This window comes from Cannabis sativa, chromosome 4 (genome assembly GCF_029168945.1).
Source record: "Cannabis sativa cultivar Pink pepper isolate KNU-18-1 chromosome 4, ASM2916894v1, whole genome shotgun sequence".
Taxonomy (NCBI): Eukaryota; Viridiplantae; Streptophyta; class Magnoliopsida; order Rosales; family Cannabaceae; genus Cannabis; species Cannabis sativa.
In genome coordinates this window covers 36246281-36267758 of record NC_083604.1, presented here as the reverse complement: position 1 = coordinate 36267758, position 21478 = coordinate 36246281, and the positions used below count along the sequence as shown (strand labels likewise).

Sequence of the window (21478 nt, the reverse complement as noted above, 5' to 3'; positions counted from 1 at the left end):
TAAAATTTCCAAACTGCAAAATTGGATATTTTATGATCACCCGCAGGTGAAATGCTAAACAAAAATGGGGCTCGTGTCATTTTTTTCCAAAACAAAAATATACAGTTTTGTAGTTGAAAACTAAAATAATGAACTCATTGGAAAAAGCCTACGTTGCTTGAAAAAAAATACCTGTATAACTCCTCCACAGCTAATCAAACCGTATCTAAATTTTAATTATGTACAAAAGCAACCAAATACCTACCTATCTCCATTACCCATCAACAAACACTAGGAGCATTCGGCACTTTTTAAACAACTAAATCGTATTGACAGAGCATCTGGACACGAAAAGAAAAATAAATAATTAAACAACAAGCATTTCTTTTGAGAACAGCCACAATTTCATATTAGCCCATCTCCTTCCCAAAACAATTTACACCAGTAAAACGAACCAGAATTTGCTGCCAAGTAGTCCGCCACTTCAGCGAGTCAAATTGAAACTTAACCTTTTTTACGAATCTGCTTTCTACGTTGGAATTACAAAATTACAGAACAAGATAAACCATGTTATTGCCGCTTCCTCTCCCAAAAACAATATACAAAAAACAGGCTATTTGGTGGCTACTGTGAATTCTTCTAAGAGTTTCTTGAGCAAATTATCAACAAGGCAGCAGTGGGGACAAAAACTCCAAACAAAGAATGGTGTTGATGGTAAAACCTTCAACTTAAACATCGGTAACTCCTCTTTTAAAGACACATCTACAGTAGTAATACAGCAGAAAACAAAGGGATTACAAACAGTTGGTGGATAAGGTTTGTGAAAATTACAAAAAATAGTCCGGGGTCTTGCGAGTGTTGTCTGGCTCAATTTGCCGAGGTGCTGGGTCAAATTGAAGAAAATTCTGGTCCATATTCTCCCCAATCTCCAGTATGGCAGCCATATTTCCACAACGGTAACAATAGTTTGGAGCACTAAATACCGTCACAACATTCTTCTCCTAAAAAAGTTCCATTGAAAGTTTATAATACTTACAGATTGACAAGGCTCAATGTTTAATGATGGATAAGATGAAAAACAACTTCATTTTTGGTTAACAAACCTGGCACCAATTGTATCCTTCCATCACAAGCTGGTGAGCCCTTGAAATAAGGGAAAGTCCATTCATATGGTTAAATTGAGCAGCTATGTCCTGTCCAAATGTGTAACCAGCACCACGAGGGGATATTCCCCATCCGCAGCGGTCATCTGGATCTGACCACAAAAGATCACACATAGGTCCTTCATGAGGAACCTGCTCGAGCAACAACATACATGTCAGACAAATAACCATGCAGCGAGATGTACGCCAACAATGTAAAAAGGCGCAGCAGGAAAAATAATTCAGTGTTCACAATCCCATTTAGCCAATCATTGGATTAAGACCAGCATTAATACACATACCTCCTGTATTCGATCCAAAGCTCGAATGTTATCCAATGTATCTAAAGATGGTGATAGCCCTCCATGCAAGCAGAAAATCTAAGATACGGGCATAAGAGATGATATTGTTAAGAAATGTATAATTGTACAAACAAAATTAACTAAACAAAAGTATCCCAAGTTCAAACCTGACTCTCGATAAGAGCTGTAAGGGGTAGGTAATCAAATAAATCGGTAAAATATTTCCAGACATTTGCGTTCCCATATTTCCGCAAGCATTCATCATAAAAACCATACCTGATAAGACGGCCAAAAATAAAGTATGACATTGAGCAAAGAGAAGGGAACCAGTATCATTTCAAATTCTCAATACTCGTGCACTATCAATTAGGATATTAGAATGATGTCAATGGGATAACTGAGATCAACTATCATCAATATCCACAAAACTAAAGAGTATCATCAAGTAACTAACCAAATTTAATGAAAGGAAAACTGAAACACATTTTTTCCATCCATTACTCGCCCAAAAAAATATTGTTAACGAGCTATGAGGAATGAATAACAAAGAAATAAATTTCTTACACTTGAGTAATTTGCCGACTCTCATGGTTTCCTCTGAGAATTGTAATTCTATCTCTGTACCTGACTTTTAATGCCACCAGAAGTGTAACAGTCTCCACTGAATAGTACCCGCGGTCTGCAAGTTCGCAGCATTAAATTGAGAAAAACTATCGTTAGAGGATTTGAAACGTCAATATAATGGATGCAGCTTGTGTTACATGATCCATAATCCGTTTTACCAACAACGAAACACATATGATATATTTCTCACCAACACTTTAGCATGTATTTAGATCATGGATTTTGGGGAAAAAAAATCCTATCGAGAGAAAATGCTAGATAAATGAAAAATAAAACAGTTTCCCAACAACTTGAAAATTCTTTTTTTCAGACTTCTCTTTATAATGCTAAGTCTTCCATTTTCTTTTCCTACTGTTCTTTATTAAGTATTTCTAGACATTAACAATTAACCAATCCGATAGATAAAACAGTTCAATTACAACCGATCAAATTCGTTCATCTTCACTTTCCAGCAACTCCAATTCTAATAACATATTGCTCCACAGAATAAGTGAAAAACGATATTATAATATTCCGGCCTCCAAATTCACAACAAATGGTCCGCATATTTTTCAATTCAATCAACATGCCGAATTCGGAAACAATGTACGAAAAGAAATTATAAATACAAAGCTCACTTCATCAATCAATAAACACAAAAAAAATGGGAAACCAAATACAGATTCAAATCATTTGCGTCGAATCAAAAAACACCTCCTCAAATTAATCAAAAATAAAATGAAAAGTTAGATGATAAAAGAAAAATTAATTTCTTAGATGAAGAGTGAGAAATTAAAAGACTCACCTACATAATCTCCCATAAAAAGGTAATTAGTATCAGGTGCATTCCCGCCTATCCGAAATAGCTCGATGAGATCGTAGAACTGACCGTGAATATCACCGCACACAGTTACCGGACACTTAACCGGTTGAACGTTCCACTCCTCGACCAGAATCGCCCTCGCCTGATCGCAGAGCGTCTTTACCTCAGCCTCCGGCAACGGCTTACACCCCATCAGATGTTCGATCTGACGGTCTAGATCCGCGTGAGAAGGCATCCTTGCTTTTTAGACCGTCAGATTTGGCAAAATAGTCTAGCCTTGCCGATTCCGCAGATCGCTTCCCCTCCAACTTCGGGGCTCAACACCGACCGCCGATCGAACACGACAGATAGACTTATGATCTGCGAAAAATCGTTAGTACGTCAAATTTTTATCTCGAAGCACAATGAGCGAGAAAAATCGGTTTGAAATTCGGTAAGCTTTCGACCCCTTGATCATTCCTTGTTCCCTTTTATTTTTTTGATTTGTCTCGAATGTTTTAAAATAAAAAAGAAAGAAGGAAAGAAACAGAAATAGCGGAAATTAAATTGAACGAAAATTGTATTTACGTAAATGTGAGGTGGAAAGAGGGAAATGGAAGAAAAGGAGGGAGGGATTGGAAGGAGACTGCGAAATGAAATGAAATTAAATGAAATGAAAATGCAAAATTTGTTTTGGATTTGAGAAGTTTGGTTTCGTCAAATATTGTAGAGAACGAAATTTTTTCTCTCCCGGTGGCTCCGCTGAGTCAAAAGAATTGTGCTAACGACACGTGTTAGTCCGCTCAGTTTTGAAAACACTGTTCCATACTCCCACCATTCAATTTATTTATATTATTATCTTTCTTTAATATTAGTCTGAATTGGGCAAAGTCATTGAGTTGTCTTGGTCAACCATATTCATGATTTTATTAATACTAGATTAATACTATGTTTGTATGTTCAATGCAATATATTATATTCTTAATTTTTAATTTTTATTTTGGTTAACTATATTTTTAGTTGTACAATTAATTTTTTAAATTTTTATACATAGTAATTAATTTTTAATTTTTTTAAAAAATAATATTTAAAGTTTTAAAATGTTAAAATAATAAATATAAAGTTTAAAAATATTAAAATTGAATATACACTCTGTTATCCGAAAATTCTACGATCGGACACTTGGTAAGACCAGAGTGGGAACATGGTTTCTGCGCGAGGCATACAAGAGGATTAAAAGAAATAACTCCTGAACCTGGAAGGGGGTAAGAAGTAACGGATTCCGGGAGCAGTGTCCTCAGCTAAGGGACCTAGAAAGCGATGCGAGTTCAGGGAGATATTGGACACATTAGCTCCTCACAAAATGGCGCTCCATAGGCGGTTACACATTTTTCAAACACAAGATCAGATATTGTTCCCTGTACCAGACCATGAAAATGCGCGTACGCACCCTTGAGCATGCTTTCTGCTCAACTGCCTAAGTAGAGACTATTTCGTAAAGGAGAGACCTTTAGATGACATGTGTCCAAGGTCGTACGAAGGTTCTCATCAGTCGCTCTACGCTGTACGATGAGGAAAGTTCCCCCAGTGGATGGTCAGATTGTCCTTTTGTAGTACAGGCCTTAGTAGCGTATGGAGGATGAAACCCTAGGTAGGTAAAGGGTATGCCTTTACCCCATGTGTGCCTATAAATATCCTCGTTCTTACGAAGGGGGGAGAGACCTTTCGTGTGCTATCACCCTGCTAAAATTTAAGCAGTAACACCTTTTGTACAAGGGTTTTTCATACAGTAATACTCTGTAATCAAACACTATCCGCCCAAAGAGGCTAATAATATAGACTCGTAGACTAAGGATTATTAACGCCTGAACCATGTAAAAATCCATTGTTCTTATTAATTATTACTTGTTATCTCCTTTATTCTCTCAAAATATTTAGTTTCTAAAAAACTCGGTAAATATTTTGGTACTTTCATTGAGAGCTGAAGGAAGCTTGGTGGTGTTCATCATCTCCTGATCATGGTGAAAACGCATACTATCTTCATAAGAATTCCAAACCTATAGATAATGTTCTTGACGACAAAGTCAAGGACTTTCTTGCAGGTTATGGAAACGAGGGGCTCGCCCTCCGTCCATTTAGTGAAGAAGTCGACTACTACTACCGCATACTTAGCTCCTCCTCGCCCAATGGGTAATGCCCCTATTAAGTCAATACCCCATATAGCAAATGGGTAGGGCGAGGTCATCATTCTAAGTTCTGTTGGCGGTACGCGAGGTATATGTGAAAACCTCTGACACTTATCACATTTCTTGACAAACTCATGTGTGTCCTTATTGATCATTGGCCAGTAATATCGTTGTCTAATGATCTTTTTAGACAGGTTTTGCCAGCCCGCATGATCCCTATAGAAGCCTTCATGAATTTCTCTGATGATTTCATTCGCTTCTATAGGGAGAACACGCCGAAGTAGGGCAATTGAATACCCCCTTCTATATAGTTTGCCTTTGATAATTATGTAGTGAGGCACGGAATACAATAGTTTTCATGCCTCATTTTTGTCATTCGAAAGTTTTCTATCAATTAAATAATTGATAATAGGAGTCATCCACGTAGGAGAGCTATCTATCATCTCGACGTCTTTGATTTCACAAATACTTGGCTCGCTCAACATCTCTACCAGAACTAAGTTCAATTCATCCAGGTCATTCTGCGAGGCCAGTTCTGCTAAGGCGTCGGCGTTGGAGTTTTGTTCTCTCGGAATTTGTTCAATTTTAAATTAATCGAATCTTTCCAAGTTCTTCAGAACTTTCTCTAAATACCTCGCCATTTTTAAGCCTTTGGCCTGACATTTGTCGAGGACCTAGTTCACAATCAGCTGCAAATCACTATGACAGATGAGATTTTTTACTTTCAATGCCTCTGCTATCTTTAAGCCGGCGATCAAGGCTTCATACTCAGTCTCGTCATTGGATGCGTCAAATTGGGACCTCAGAGCATAGTGAAACTTAAAGCCTTCTGGAGATATTAATATTACCCATGCACCCAAACCCTGTTCGTTGGATGCACCATCCACGTATAACTTCCAAGTTTCTACGTCTCGCTGAACAGGTAAAATTTCTTCTAGAGTTATACCTTCTATCAAGAAGTCAGCCAAAGCTTGGCCCTTGATGGAAGTTTGAGGATGATATGTTATGTCAAATTACCCCAATTCAATCGAACATTTTATCAATCTTCCAAAAGCATCTAGATTCAATAAAACTTGTCTCAAGGGTTGATCAATTAATACTTTTATGGGGTGTGCCTGGAAGTATGGTCGTAGCTTACAAGACGCATGGACTAGGCACAACGCGAGCTTTCTAGAGGGGGATATCTGGATTCTGCCCCTAGTAACCTTTTACTTACATAGTAAATAGGTTGCTGGTGCTTGCCCTCTTCTCGCACTATAGCTGCACTAATCGCATCTTCCGAGATAGCTAAATAGAGAAACAACGTCTATCCAGTTATTGGTTTTGCCAAAACTAAAGGTGTTGCTAGATGCCTTTTTATGTTCTGAAAGGCCTCTTCGTACTCTTTTGTGCACTCAAACTTTTTGTTGCCTCGCAATGTATTAAAAAATGGCACACACTTATCAGTTGACTTCGAAATGAATCTGTTAAGTGCATCCATTCTTTCTGTCAAGGCTTGTAGTTCCTTAGGCTTTGTCGGTGATGGCATATCTATTAATGCCTTGATTTTTTTCAGGATTTGCTTAAATACCCCTCTCGTTAACTATGAATCCCAAACACTTTCTTGAGGAAACTCCAAAGGAACATTTTTTTGGGTTTAGCTTCATGTTATACTTCTTTAATATCTTAAAGCATTCCGCAAGGTCTGAGGTATGATCCTTACTTTTTATTGATTTTACCAACATATCATCAACGTAAACCTCCATGTTTTGCCCTATTTGGTTTGCGAACATTTCGTTTACCAATCGCTCATATGTTGCCCCACCGTTCTTCAGTCTGAACGGCATGACTTCATAACACTAGAGTCTCATGTTGGTTACGAAGCTTTTATGTTCTTAATCTGGGACATACATTTTGATCTGGTTATATCCAGAATATGCATCCATAAATGACATAAGCTCGTGCCCAGTAGTTGCATCCACCAACTAGTCAATCCTAGAAAGTGGAAAATAATCTTTTGAACACACCTTATTCAGATCAAAGAAGTCAATACAAGTTCTCCAAGTTCCGTTAGGCTTCGTGACGAGAACAATATTAGCCATCCACGAGGGATATAACACCTCGCGTATAAAGTCGTCAACTAACAACTTGTCCACTTCCTATTTTAGTGCCCCTTGCCTCTCGGAGTCCAAGGGTCTCCTTTTCTGTCTCTTCACTGGGTAGCTTGGATCAAAATTTAAATGATGGCAGATAATACTAGGGTCGATCCCTATCATATCTCCATGGCTCCAGGCGAGCTGATCCTGATTTGCCTTCAAAAAGCTTATTAGCTGCTATTTGAGCTGCTCGTCCAGGTTCTTCCCAATGTATACACACCTTGTGGGATTTCTTGGATCGAGAATAACCTTTTCCAATTCCTCGATTGGTTTTAATAGGTTTCTCTCATCTTGAACTCGTGGGTCAAGATCTTCATCTTTCTCTTCAGTTTCTTCTGCCAGGATCGCCATCAACTGATGACCAGCTTGTTGGGTTTTGTGCCCTAAATAAAACTCATTTCAATATAATCAGATTTACTTATTAATAAAGATCATAAATAACATTTTATGTTGCATGGTTCACATGATTTATTTCATGATTATATGTATATACTGTATGAATTCTTTTTAAGTCCAGAACATATGAATTTGTTAAAGATTATAGTGTTGTTAGCACAGTGGAATATAATCTTAATTATATGTTCGAAAGTTTATTTCCTGATTTGTCAGAACACTGGATTTAGACTGACACGGTATAATCAGCGATAGGTATTCTTACACCTTGGAAAAGTGTTATGTCCTTTCCAGGACATTGGCAAAGTTTACCAGTATCGGATGTATGGAGTATACATCGGAAGGGACCGATATTGAACTTTGATTAGATATATTAAAACTTACCGTAATATCTATTCAATTCAATATCACCTGTTGATCCTAGATCAAATGACCTTAATCCTGATATGGTTAGGTTCGATCTCAAGAGTACTCTACATGTTCTTTGATTTGTTAGTTAAGCCTACTTTTGGGTCAGGGTGATATGTACATTTTGGGAACATGATAGTATAATTGAGTGGAAGCGCTAACATAAATATGGAATCTATAACTTCTATAAGAACTTAGAAGTGAAACGATGATATTCTTCGAGCTTGGCTAAACAGAAATAAATGGTGGAGATCTCATTTCACTTTGCTGAAATATCATTTATACGGAGCTAAGTGTTTTAAGGATAAAATACATTGAAGGTGTAGCGGTAACAGTAGTGCCTTTTCAATGTAGATCATCTATTAGAGGGTCATTGATCACATTAGGGTTATCACAATGGATAACTAATGACGTGTCTATATCATGGAACATATAGAGCGTTCTATATGACTGAGAGTGCAATTCCAAGTTCTAAGTGTGGATTCAATGAGGAATTAATAAGTTAGGGAATTTACTTGGTAAATTCGGTTCGACTTATTGGAAGCTCGGTTATATAGACCCATGGTCCCCATGCTAGTTGAGACCATACTGCTTGTAAGACTCAGTTAATTGATTTTAATTAATCAATTATAATTCTAAAAGTTAGACTATGTCTACTTTATGAATTTTCACTAAGCAAGGGCGAAATTGTAAAGAAAAGAGATTCTAGGTTTATTTATTGATTAAGAGACTTTATATGTCTAAATTAATAAATATATTAAATGGCAATATTATTTAATAATTATTTTTAAGTTATTAAATAATTAGAATTGGCATTTAAAAGGTTAAATTGGAAAATTGGCATTTTTGAGAAAATGGGAATGGAAAATAACAAAATGGGAAAGTTGCAAAGTGAGGCCCAATCCCTTTGTATGGTCGACCACATGCATGAGAATTGTCATTTGTAGTTTCTATTATTTTAATGCCATACAATTCTAACCTAAACCTTGAGGGTTTTCTATAAATAGAAAGTGTTGGTTTTAGGAACAATGACACAGATCTTTGAACATTAGTTTTTCTCAGAAAATGCCACACGCCCCTCTCTCTCTTTTCTTCTCTCTAAATTTCGAATCCTTTGAGTGAATGAGTAGTGCCCACACACATCAAGTGGTATCTCAATCATAGTATGTAAGACTATGGAAAATATGCATCAAAGAAGGAGAAAAGAAGATCCAGATTCAAATCTTGATTATGCTCTGCTACAGAAAGGAATCAAGGGCTAGAGATCTGAATGAAAGGAGTCATATTATTCCGCTGCACCCACTATAAGGTTTTCTAAACTTTATATGCGTTTATTTTCATTGTTTTAGAATTCATATTAGGATGTTAATCAAACATACTTGTTAGTAAACCTAGATCCTGGTAAAATAATTCCAACATAACTTTCCTATGTTGCAGGTCTATGCGATAGCAATCACGAGCCAGCATCTGGTCGCCACACAACACTCCCATGCCATCTGGTGTTTGGAATTTCAAGGATAGGTGCTTGATCGAATTGACTGCCCCTAGTTCAATCAGTGCTGGACGACCCAACTGTTGGAAATTATTTTACCAGGATCTTAGATCTACTCACAAGTATGTTGATTAACACCCTAAATATGAACTTTCTAAAACGATGAAATAAACACATATAAAGTTTAGTAAACCTTACATTGGGTGCAGCGGAATAATATGACTCCTTCCGTTAAGATCTCTAACCCTTGTATCCTTTCTCTCGCAGAGTATTATCAAGATCTGAACCTGGATCTCTTTCTCTGAATCTTTAGTGCTGAAACTCCTTCTTGCTGAAAGTCTTTCTTCACAATCTTCCTCACTATGATTGAGGTATTACTTGCTGTGTGTGGGAACTACTCTAATCACTATGTATTTCGAAATATTAAGGAAGAAGAGAGAGAGAGAGAGTGGGCGGCCAAGTATAGAGAGAGAAGGCTCAGGTTTTTCCCGAATGAAAAGTGTAATTTTCCTGAAGCCTTCACTATCTATTTATAGCATTCCACTAGGGTTAGGTTTGAATTATTTGGCATTAAAATAATGAAAATATGTAACACCCTAACTACCTTAGGCGTATTACGTGATTTTTAAACGTACTGTGCAGCTCGTTGCTAATCAACGAGGTTTATGGAAAAACGTGATTAATTAAAATTTTGCTTTTTAATTAAACTTATAAACCATATTATAAAAGTCTCGGGATCCCGATTTATAAAATCATTTACAAACGTTTTAACTGTTTAACTTTTACATCAAAATGAAAGTCGTCTAACGACAGTTACAAAAATCTCGGCCCGTCTTTATCCCGAGGATCGTACGCTCCAGGCCTAATCGCCTCGACATGTACAACCTCATAAGCTCGCTCACGGTCCATCAGCTATAGCCTTGCCTTTACCTACACATGAACATAAACTGTGAGTCGACAGACTCAGTAAGAAAAGCATAATAATATCATACATAACTAACTGCCGTGTCCAACACGATACTGAGTCCCGCTACTGCCATGTCCAACATGGTACTGAGCCACTACTGCCATGTCCAACATGGTACTGAGTTTTGAACGTTCAGGGGACGGTACTATTGACAAGTATCCTCCTGATCGGTCGAACCGGTCATACTCCGGCTGCTGGTCATACTCCAGCCTGTACCGACGGGATAGGTCAATAGCACGGAACCACCAACCAAGTGTCAGCCTGATCGGTCGAACCGGTCATACTCCGGCTGCTGGTCATACTCCAGCCTGTACCGACGTGACAGGGTTGGATGGTTCGAAGCCTAAATACATGACTAATGTAATCAAGCAGGCTTCCTACATGCACGTTAAACATGTAATCTACATATGCATACTGTTATACTAATCTTACCTGGATTCCGATTTCAGGTGTGCCGGTCAACCTGACTGGAACTGAAGCTGAGCGGCGGATTACTGGCTCCTAAACCATAAAAATCACAACGCTATAAGTGACACGCTAAATCACTTCCCGGGGACTAAAACTTGGAACTAAAAGTTTCCCTATCGATAAAAAGCATGGCAATACCCCTAAAAACCTAAAAACGAGGAAAACTAGGGTTCGGAAAAATTCCCCAACCTACAGACCGGTTGCCCAACCGAATTCCGGTTCGGGAATTATCAACCCCCATCCGAATTCCGGATGCACAACCGAATTCCGGTTCCTCGCAGCAGCCAACTAAAAATCCCATAACTCGACCAATTCAACCCCAATTGGTCCCAAACTTTCCGGACACTGCTCTAAACTACCCCTAGAACAAATCCAAGGCATCAAATTCACCCAGAAAACACATATACAAAATTCACCATTAAAGACCAAGCTTTGAGTTCCAAAACTCAAACTTGGTTAAATCCACTATCATGCATCCAAACCTATTTAATTCTACTCAAATAAGCATAATAACACCTCTGAAAACATACAAGAACATCCAGCAACTTCACAGAACAAAATGAACCATTTCCTTCAAAAATTTATAACTTTTTCACATAAAAACTAAGAGCTTGAACAACCTAACTAATCATGCCTCAAACATCTCAATTTACATCAAATAAACATGCTTTGAACCTCATAAAATAACAATCAAACACAGCAACAAGAACAGCCACAAAAGCATGCATTTTACTCAACTTTTTCATCATTTTTCTCAAAATTTAAAGGAAGAAATCAAGAGAGCTAACCTAGCTTGGAAAAATGCTTAGATTTAGATGAGAATCCACTTGAAAATTGAACAAAAATCCAGCCCTTTGAATCCCATGCACCAGCCGAAAATGAGAGGAAAAGAGAGAGAGTTTCTTTTGAAATTTTCTAATTTTTTACTAAGTGTAGAATTTTGTGAAGAAAAGGATATAAATCAACTAGCATATATTAAATCCATTTCAGCCAAATAACCATTATAAAAATAATTATTTTTCATTTCATAAAATCACAAAAGACAAAACACTAATGGGGCAAAAAGACCAATTTGCCCCTCCACCATAAAATCACATAAATCATACTAAAGGGGTATTTTTGGGACATTCTAAATTCCCGGCCATTCCCGACATTCCCAATGTCTAAACCCGTCCCCAAATTACCAACATACTAAGTTGTGATTTCTACTGAGCCAAACGCCGAGTTCCAAAATACCGGACACCGGAAATACGAAATATAAAAACTACAGATGACATAATCATGCATATCTGAATTCCATAAATAACAGTAATAAATTATTTAAATAGCTATAAATAATTTCATAATTTAAACATAAACAACTGCTAATTTCCAAATTAACTAAGCGGGCTTTACAACTATTCCCCCCTTAAAAGGATTTCGTCCTCGAAATCTAACCTGAATAACTCTGGATATTGAGCTCTCATATCTGACTCTAGCTCCCAGGTGGCTTCCTCCACCTTGCTGTTTCTCCAGAGAACCTTGACCAATGCTATGGTCTTATTCCGAAGGACTTTATCCTTTCTATCCAGGATCTGCACTGGCTGTTCCTCATATGACATGTCCGGGCCGAAAGCCGAAGACTCTCATAACTGAGTATATGAGAGGGGTCTGAAACGTATTTTCTCAACATTGAGACATGGAATACGTTGTGCACTGCTGATAAGGCTGGAGGCAATGCTAACCGATACGCCACTTGACCTATCTTCTCGAGAATCTCGAAAGGTCCTGTAAATCTAGGGCATAACTTGCCTCTTTTCCCGAAACGTTTAATCCCCTTCATCGGAGATACCCGTAAAAATACATGTTCCCCTACTTGGAACTCAACGTCTCTACGTTTCGGATCTGCGTAACTCTTCTGTCTGCTCTGTGAGGCAAGCATTCTAGCTTTTATCTTTTCTATCGCCTCATTGGTCCGCTGCACTGACTCTGGACCTAGGTATTTCCTCTCCCCTGTCTCATCCCAGTGGATAGGGGATCTACACTTTCTACCGTACAACAGTTCATAGGGTGCCATCCCTATCGTACTCTGATAACTATTGTTGTACGAAAATTCTATTAACGGTAGATATTTACTCCATGAACCCTCAAAATCCATAACACAGGCTCTCAACATATCCTCCAATATCTGAATTGTCCTTTCGGACTGACCATCTGTCTGAGGATGGAATGCTGTACTGAATTTTAGCTTCGTACCCATTGCCCGTTGCAAACTTTGCCAAAATTTGGAGGTGAATTTCGGATCCCTGTCCGAAACTATAGACTTCGGTACCCCGTGAAGTCTCACTATCTCCCTGACATATAACTCTGCCAACTGATCCACTGTAAACGTTGTTCTAACCGGCAGAAAATGAGCAGATTTCGTAAATCGGTCCACCACTACCCAGATGGAATCATACAAACCCGTGGTCCTAGGTAACCCGACCACAAAATCCATCGCAATATCCTCCCATTTCCATTCTGGTAGGGTTAGAGGCTGCAACAACCCTGCTGGTCTCTGATGTTCAGCCTTGATCTGCTGGCAAGTGAGGCATCTCGATACGAATTCTACCAAATTCTTCTTCATACCGTTCCACTAGAAGTACGGTTTCAAATCTTGGTACATCTTGGTGGTGCCGGGATGCAGAGAATACGGGGTAGAATGAGCCTCCTCAAAGATCTCGTTTCTCAATTCCACACTGTTCGGAACACAAACCCTGGCTTTATACAAAAGCATCCCACTATCTGACATCGAAAAGTCTTTGGCTTGACCAGCCAATACCTCATCTCGGATCTTCACTAACTCCGGATCTGTCATCTGAGCGACCTTTATTCTTTCCAACAGGTCAGATTGCAGCGTTAAGTTGTGAAGCTGACCTACCACAAACTCAATGCTGGATCTAACCATATCCTCTGCTAGCTGAGGTGAGATCTGAACCATGCTAGCTACTTGCCCGGGACCCTTTCTGCTCAGGGCATCGGCCACTACATTGGCCTTTCCGGGATGATAGAGGATCTCACAATCGTAATCCTTCACTAATTCCAACCAACGCCTTTGTCTCATGTTCAAATCTTTCTGAGTAAAGAAATACTTGAGACTTTTATGGTCGGTATAGATCTCACACTTCTCCCCTTAAAGGTAATGCCGCCAAATCTTCAGTGCAAAAACCACTGCGGCCAATTCTAAATCATGAGTCGGGTATCGCTGTTCATAATCCTTTAACTGTCGGGAGGCATAAGCGATAACCCGATCGGCTTGCATCAATACGCACCCCAAACCCTGTTTGGATGCGTCACAGTAGACTACGAACTTCTCCTTGTCCGAAGGCAAAGCTAGCACCGGAGCAGTAATCAATCTCTGCTTCAGCTCCTGAAAGCTAGCTTCACATTTATCTGACCAGATAAATCGCTGATTCTTCTTTGTAAGTTCGGTTAGGGGCATTGAAATTTTGGAGAACCCCTCCACGAACCTACGGTAGTACCCAGCTAATCCCAAGAAGCTTCTGATCTCTGTCACTGTCTTCGGTCTCGGCCAATCCCTGACGGATTCAATCTTCCCGGGATCCACCTTGATCCCATCTTTACTCACAATGTGCCCTAGGAAGGACACCTGAGACAACCGTAACTCACATTTCTTGAACTTGGCGTAGAGCTTATGTTCTCGAAGTCGTTGCGGTACCATCCGAAGATGTAACTCATGCTCCTCTTCGGCGAGAGTACACGAGGATGTCGTCGATAAACACAATCACACGTATATCGAGGAAATCCTTGAATACTCTATTCATCGTGTCCATGAATGCTGCAGGAGCATTGGTTAGTCCGAATGACATAACCAGAAACTCGTAGTGTCCATACCTAGTGCGGAAAGCCGTCTTCGGAATGTCCTCCTCTCGGATTCTCAACTGATGATAACCCGAACGGAGATCAATCTTAGAAAAGACCGTCTTCCCCTGAAGCTGATCGAACAAGTCATCGATCCTAGGTAATGGATATTTATTCTTCACCGTCAGCTTGTTCAACTCTCTGTAGTCGATGCACCTCCTCATAGATCCATCCTTCTTCTTGACGAATAAAACCGGGCTCCCTGTGGTGACACACTCGGGCCGAATGAACCCTATGTCAAGCAACCCTTGGAGCTGAATCTTTAATTCCTTAAGTTCAGTGGAGCCATCCTATACGGGGCTTTGGAAACCGGATCCACCCCGGTGCCAAGTCAATCACGAAATCGATCTCCCGCCGAGGTGGTAACCACCGAGTTCTTCGGGAAAGACGTCCAAAAATTCCCGAACCACTCGATGTCCTGCGGCCGAATGGTGTACGGCCGAGTGGTGTCCACCACCACGGCCGTAAACCCTAAGCACCCGCCGTGCAATAATTCTCTCGGCCGACATAGCCGAGATCACCGGATCCGAGATCCCCGAGCCGAACCCACAAACACGAACGGTTCTTCACTTTCTGGTTGGAAGACTACCATCTTCCTCTTACAGTCAATGCTCGCCGAATATTTAGATAGGAAATCCATTCCTAAAATAATATCAAATTCGACTAAGCTCATCTCTATCAGATCAGCGCTTAACTCTCTACCATCTATCCTGATCGGCATAGACCTAATCCACCTATTGGAGATAACCAATTCTCCGCCAGGTAACAGGGTTCCAAACCCTGATTCATATCTATCAAAGGGTCTACCCAACTTACTAAAGATTCTGGCCGCCACATAAGAATGTGTAGCCCCAGAATCAAACAAAGATCGAATAAAGCGAGTTGTTAATGAAAAGGCGACTGTGACTGCGATGGGCCGGCATCCGCATCGGCTGCGTGATAGCGAACACCCTGGCTGGAGTGGGTATCGCTGGAGCTCTCGGTGCCTCTGGTCGGAGCTGGGGACATTCCCTCTTGAAGTGTCCGGGCATGCCACAATGAAAGCATCCCTGACCTTTGCACTCACCCCGATGATGCCTCTTGCAGATAGGGCACTCGGGATAGGAGAATCGGGTCTCATTACCACCAGGACGACTCCCTCTGTTCTGGTTCCCCCGGAACCTCTTGTTCTGACTCGAGCCGCCGGAAGCAGTGGGTGCCCTCTTCCTCTGATCGATGGCCGAACCACTACTCCCCCTGCTATAGCCTGATGCAGGAGGGGTAGGAGCTCCGCCACTAACCGAGATCGGCGGTCCCGACATGCACCCCACCGCGCCCTCGGCTCGCAGTGCCTTCTCCACCATCTGAGCATAGGTGGTGCTGTCGTCTGTGGTGATCATCAGGTCATGCCTGATCTTGGGATTCAACCCGTCCAGATACTTCTCCTTCTTGCTGAAGTCGGTCGGCACAATTCCCGAGGCTAACCTCGCCAACCGGTCAAACTGAGTAGTATACTCAGTGACGCTCATGTTCTCCCGCTGGGTCAGGTGAACGAACTCTTTCCTCTTGGCACTTCTGACCGCCTCATTATAGTATTTCGCGTTGAAGAGTTCTTGGAACCTTTCCCAAGTCATGGTGGTGACGTCATGGATCTGAGACACCATGTCCCACCATACTCGGTGGCGTCCTCCCGGGCCCGAAATGTGGCGCACACCACCCTGTCGTTACCGGTGACACCCATGAAGTTCAAGATTCGGTAATCACCGTCGCCCACTGTTCGGCTTTCATCACGTCCGACCTCCCGGGAATACGGAGGTGCTTGCTTCCGAACCGCTCATATAATGGTTCCAATCTATGGGCCGCCACCACTATCTCGGCACAGGCGGCGAGGGCAGGTGCCACTGGAACTACGGGCACAGGAACTGCAGGAGCACCCTGCTGTCTCAACCTCTGAATCTCGAGGTCTTGCTCTTCGATCCGGGCTTGCATCTCCGCAAACCGCAACTCCCAATTCGGGGCTCCCTGATCGGCTGGGGGAGCCTGGGCAGCCTGTGGCGGGTTTTCATCACCCCGGCCACGAGCCCTACCTCGGGGACCTCTGCCTCGGCCCCTAGCAGGTGGGGGAAACTGAGCTCCCTGTCCCTGATTCGACCCTACGGAGTTGCCCTGACTCCTGGTAGTCCGCCTGGCGTCCATCTAGCTAGAACCGCCTGCGAAACCAAGAGTTGGCATATCAGGTCGTATTCAAGGCGAGCTTACTAATGCCGCTTAATTTGGAAATTAGAAATGAAACATGCGCCTATTCTACTATCAGGCTACTAACATGCTTCCTAACAGCTTTTCTTTTTCATAACTGAATAAAATAAACTACTAAAGCAATAAAGGCTTACTGAACCGTGAACCGAGCTAACTGCTGATGATGATTGTACATGTCGTGACGATCTTCGGAAGACAACCTGGCGGCTCTGATACCAAATTGTAACACCCTAACTACCTTAGGCGTATTACGTGATTTTTAAACGTACTGTGCAGCTCGTTGCTAATCAACAAGGTTTATGGAAAAACGTGATTAATTAAAATTTTGCTTTTTAATTAAACTTATAAACCATATTATAAAAGTCTCGGGATCCCGATTTATAAAATCATTTACAAACGTTTTAACTGTTTAACTTTTACATCAAAATGAAAGTCGTCTAACGACAGTTACAAAAATCTCAGCCGTGCTTTGTCCCGAGGATCGTACGCTCCGTGCCTAACCGCCTCGACATGTACAACCTCATAAGCTCGCTCACGGTCCATCGGTATAGCCTTGCCTTTACCTACACATGAACATAAAGCGTGAGTCGACGGACTCGCAAGAAAAGCATAATAATATCATACATAACTAACTGCCGTGTCCAACACGATGCGAGTCCCGCTACTTGCCATGTCCAACATGGTACCGAGCCACTACCGCCATGTCCAACATGGTGCGAGTTTTGAACGTTCAGGGGACGGTACTATTGACAAGTATCCTCCTGATCGGTCGAACCGGTCATACTCCGGCTGCTGGTCATACTCCGGCTGTACCGACGGATAGGTCAATAGCACCGAACCACCAACCAAGTGTCGGCTGATCGGTCGAGCCGGTCATACTCATTCTTGGTCATACTCCAGCCTGTACCGACGTGACAGGGTTGGATGGTTCGAAGCCTAAATACATGACTAATGTAATCTAGCAGGCTTCCTACATGCACGCTAAACATGTAATCTACATATGCATACTGTTATACTAATCTTACCTGGATTCCGATTTCAGTGTGCGGTCAACTCGACCGGAACTGAAGCTGAGCGGCGGATTACTGGCTCCTAAACCATAAAAATCACAACGCTATAAGTGACACGCTAAATCACTTCCCGGGGACTAAAACTTGGAACTAAAAGTTTCCCTATCGATAAAAAGCATGGCAATACCCCTAAAAACCTAAAAACGAGGAAAACTAGGGTTCGGAAAAATTCCCCAACCGGCAGACCGGTTGCCCAACCGGAATTCCGGTTCTGGGAATTACTGAACCCCCATCCGGAATTCCGGATGCACAACCGGAATTCCGGTTCCTCGCAGGCAGCCAACTAAAAATCCCATAACTCGACCAATTCAACCCCAATTGGTCCCAAACTTTCCAGACCTGTTCTAAACTACCCCTAGAACAAATCCAAGGCATCAAATTCACCCAGAAAACACATATACAAAATTCACCATTAAAGACCAAGCTTTGAGTTCCAAAACTCAAACTTGGTTAAATCCACTATCATGCATCCAAACCTATTTAATTCTACTCAAATAAGCATAATAACACCTCTGAAAACATACAAGAACATCCAGCAACTTCACAGAACAAAATGAACCATTTCCTTCAAAAATTTATAACTTTTTCACATAAAAACTAAGAGCTTGAACAACCTAACTAATCATGCCTCAAACATCTCAATTTACATCAAATAAACATGCTTTGAACCTCATAAAATAACAATCAAACACAGCAACAAGAACAGCCACAAAAGCATGCATTTTACTCAACTTTTTCATCATTTTTCTCAAAATTTAAAGGAAGAAATCAAGAGAGCTAACCTAGCTTGGAAAAATGCTTAGATTTAGATGAGAATCCACTTGAAAATTGAACAAAAATCCAGCCCTTTGAATCCCATGCACCAGCCGAAAATGAGAGGAAAAGAGAGAGAGTTTCTTTTGAAATTTTCTAATTTTTTACTAAGTGTAGAATTTTGTGAAAAAAAGGATATAAATCAACTAGCATATATTAAATCCATTTCAGCCAAATAACCATTAAATAAATAATTATTTTTCATTTCATAAAATCACAAAAGACAAAACACTAATGGGGCAAAAAGACCAATTTGCCCCTCCACCATAAAATCACATAAATCATACTAAAGGGGTATTTTTGGGACATTCTAAATTCCCGGCCATTCCCGACATTCCTAATGTCTAAACCCGTCCCCAAATTACCAACATACTAAGTTGTGATTTCTACTGAGCCAAACGCCGAGTTCCAAAATACCGGACACCGGAAATACGAAATATAAAAACTACAGATGACATAATCATGCATATCTGAATTCCATAAATAACAGTAATAAATTATTTAAATAGCTATAAATAATTTCATAATTTAAACATAAACAACTGCTAATTTCCAAATTAACTAAGCGGGCTTTACAAAATATCAGAGGATAATTCCTATAAAAGTGGCCGGCCATGGCAGTATGGATTTGGGCCTCACTTTTTGCAATTTTGCAGTTTTATCACTTTTGCATCTGATTTTCTCAAAAATACCAATTTTCAAATTCAACCATTTAAATGCCGATTCTAACTATTTAATAACTATAAATAATTATTAAATAATATTTTCATTTATCATATTTATTAATTGAACCATACAAAGTATCATAATTAACAAATATGCCCCTAAAACTCTTTCTTTACAATTTCGCCCTTACTTAGTGAAAATTCACAAATAGACATAGTCTAATTTGAGAATTATAATTGATTAATCAAAACCAATTATATGAGTCCTACAAGCAATATTATCTCAACTATTGGGGGGACCATGGGTCTATATAACCGAGCTTCCAATAAGCAGATCAAGAATTTATTACCTAAATTCACTGACTTATTAATTCTTCGTTGAATCCACGCATAGAACTTAGAATTGCACTCTCAGTATATAGAATGCTCTATATGTTCCACCATATAGACACATTATTAGTTATCCATTGTTATAATCCTAATTTGATCAATGATCCTCTATATGAATGATCTACACTGTAAAGGGATTAGATTACCGTTACACTCTACTATGTATTTTATCCTTAAAACACTTGACCCCGTATAAATGATATTTCAACTTATGTGAAATGGAGTACTCCACCATTTATTTTCGTTTGGTCAAGCTCGAAGGAGATCATCCTTTGCTTACTATTCGCCAGATAGAAGCTATAGATTTCATGTTTATGTTAGCGCTCCCACTCAATTGTTGGGTTTTATGCTCTAAATAAAACCCATTACAATTTGATTAGTTATCAATTTAGAATTTTGAAGTGATTTATGATTACATGTATATTACATGTTTATGGTTTTATATATATATTTGATATATGCACAAAAATTAGTTAAATCCAGAACATATAATTATTCACAATTACAGTATTGTCAATACAGTGGAATGTGATTGTGATTATATGATTCAAAAGATTTAATCCCTTTTCATCAGTGTTTTGGATTTACACTGATGTGATAATCAGCGATGAAGTATACTTACACTTGGAGTAAGTGTTATGTTCTTTCCAGAACATTGGTACTAGTTTCGAATGTATGGAGTATACATTGGACTGGACCGATATTGAACTTGGTCAAAGATATTGTAAACTTACCATTGTGTCTTTCCAAGTCAATGTCAGAAGTTGATCTTAGATTGAGAGAATCTAAATCTTGATATGCTTAGGCTCAATCTCAGGAGTGCTATTATTGTTCTTTGATTTATTAGTTAAAGCCTACCTTTGGGTCAGGATAATACATATATTTTGGGAACATGATAGCATAACTGAATGGGAGTGCTAAACATAAATATGGAAATCTATAGCTTCTACTGGTGTATAGAAGTAAAGTGATGATTCCTTTTGAGCTTAGTTAAATAGAAGTAAATGGATGAGCTCTTGTTTCAGTGACTATATATTAGATCACTAAAACATCATTTACAGGTAACTAAGTGTTCAAATGGGCAAAATACATTGAGGGGTGTAAACGGTAAATTGGTCCCGTCTCGATGTAAATCATCTATATAGAGGATCTCTAAATCACATTAAGATTATAACAATGGTTAAATGAGATAGCATATTGATATCGTGAAACATATGATATGATCTATATAAGTCTGAGAGTGCAATTCCAAGTTCTAAGAGTGGATTCAATAAGGAATTAATAAGTTAAGGATTTACTTGGTAAATCGGTTCAACTTATTGGAAGCTCAGCATATAGATCCATGGTCCCCATTCTAGTTGAGACTATACTGTTTGTAAGACTCTATAATTGATTTATGATTAATCAATTATAATTCTAAAAGTTAGACTATGTCTAATTTGTGAATTTTCACAATTTAAGGATGAAATTGTAAATAAAAGGGTTTCCAAGTTTAATTATTAATTAAGAGACTTGCATGTCTAATTAA

At 39.7% G+C, this 21478-nt stretch overlaps 1 protein-coding gene across 1 annotated transcript; it reads right to left on the bottom strand.

Annotated features, from left to right (window-relative positions):
- Positions 1-321: 321 nt before the first annotated feature.
- On the bottom strand, positions 322-3668 carry LOC115713051 (serine/threonine-protein phosphatase PP2A catalytic subunit). Its single transcript, XM_030641527.2, has 6 exons — positions 2832-3668; positions 1988-2102; positions 1591-1699; positions 1424-1501; positions 1083-1274; positions 322-980 (listed from the first exon to the last, which is right to left on the bottom strand). The coding sequence occupies exons 1-6, from the start codon at positions 3082-3084 to the stop codon at positions 807-809; spliced, it is 921 nt and encodes a 306-aa protein (XP_030497387.1). The 5' UTR covers positions 3085-3668; the 3' UTR covers positions 322-806.
- Positions 3669-21478: the final 17810 nt, after the last annotated feature.

What these genes read in the sequence shown, in the direction of transcription:
- LOC115713051 (XM_030641527.2), bottom strand. Translation starts at nt 3,084, where the DNA reads ATGCCTTCTCACGCGGATCTAGACCGTCAGATCGAACATCTGATGGGG. An exon ending in AGTCGGCAAATTACTCAAGT is followed by an intron (nt 1,700 to 1,987) that starts GTAAGAAATTTA and finishes CCGTCTTATCAG; the next exon opens with GTATGGTTTTTATGATGAAT. An exon ending in CAGCTCTTATCGAGAGTCAG is followed by an intron (nt 1,502 to 1,590) that starts GTTTGAACTTGG and finishes CCCGTATCTTAG; the next exon opens with ATTTTCTGCTTGCATGGAGG.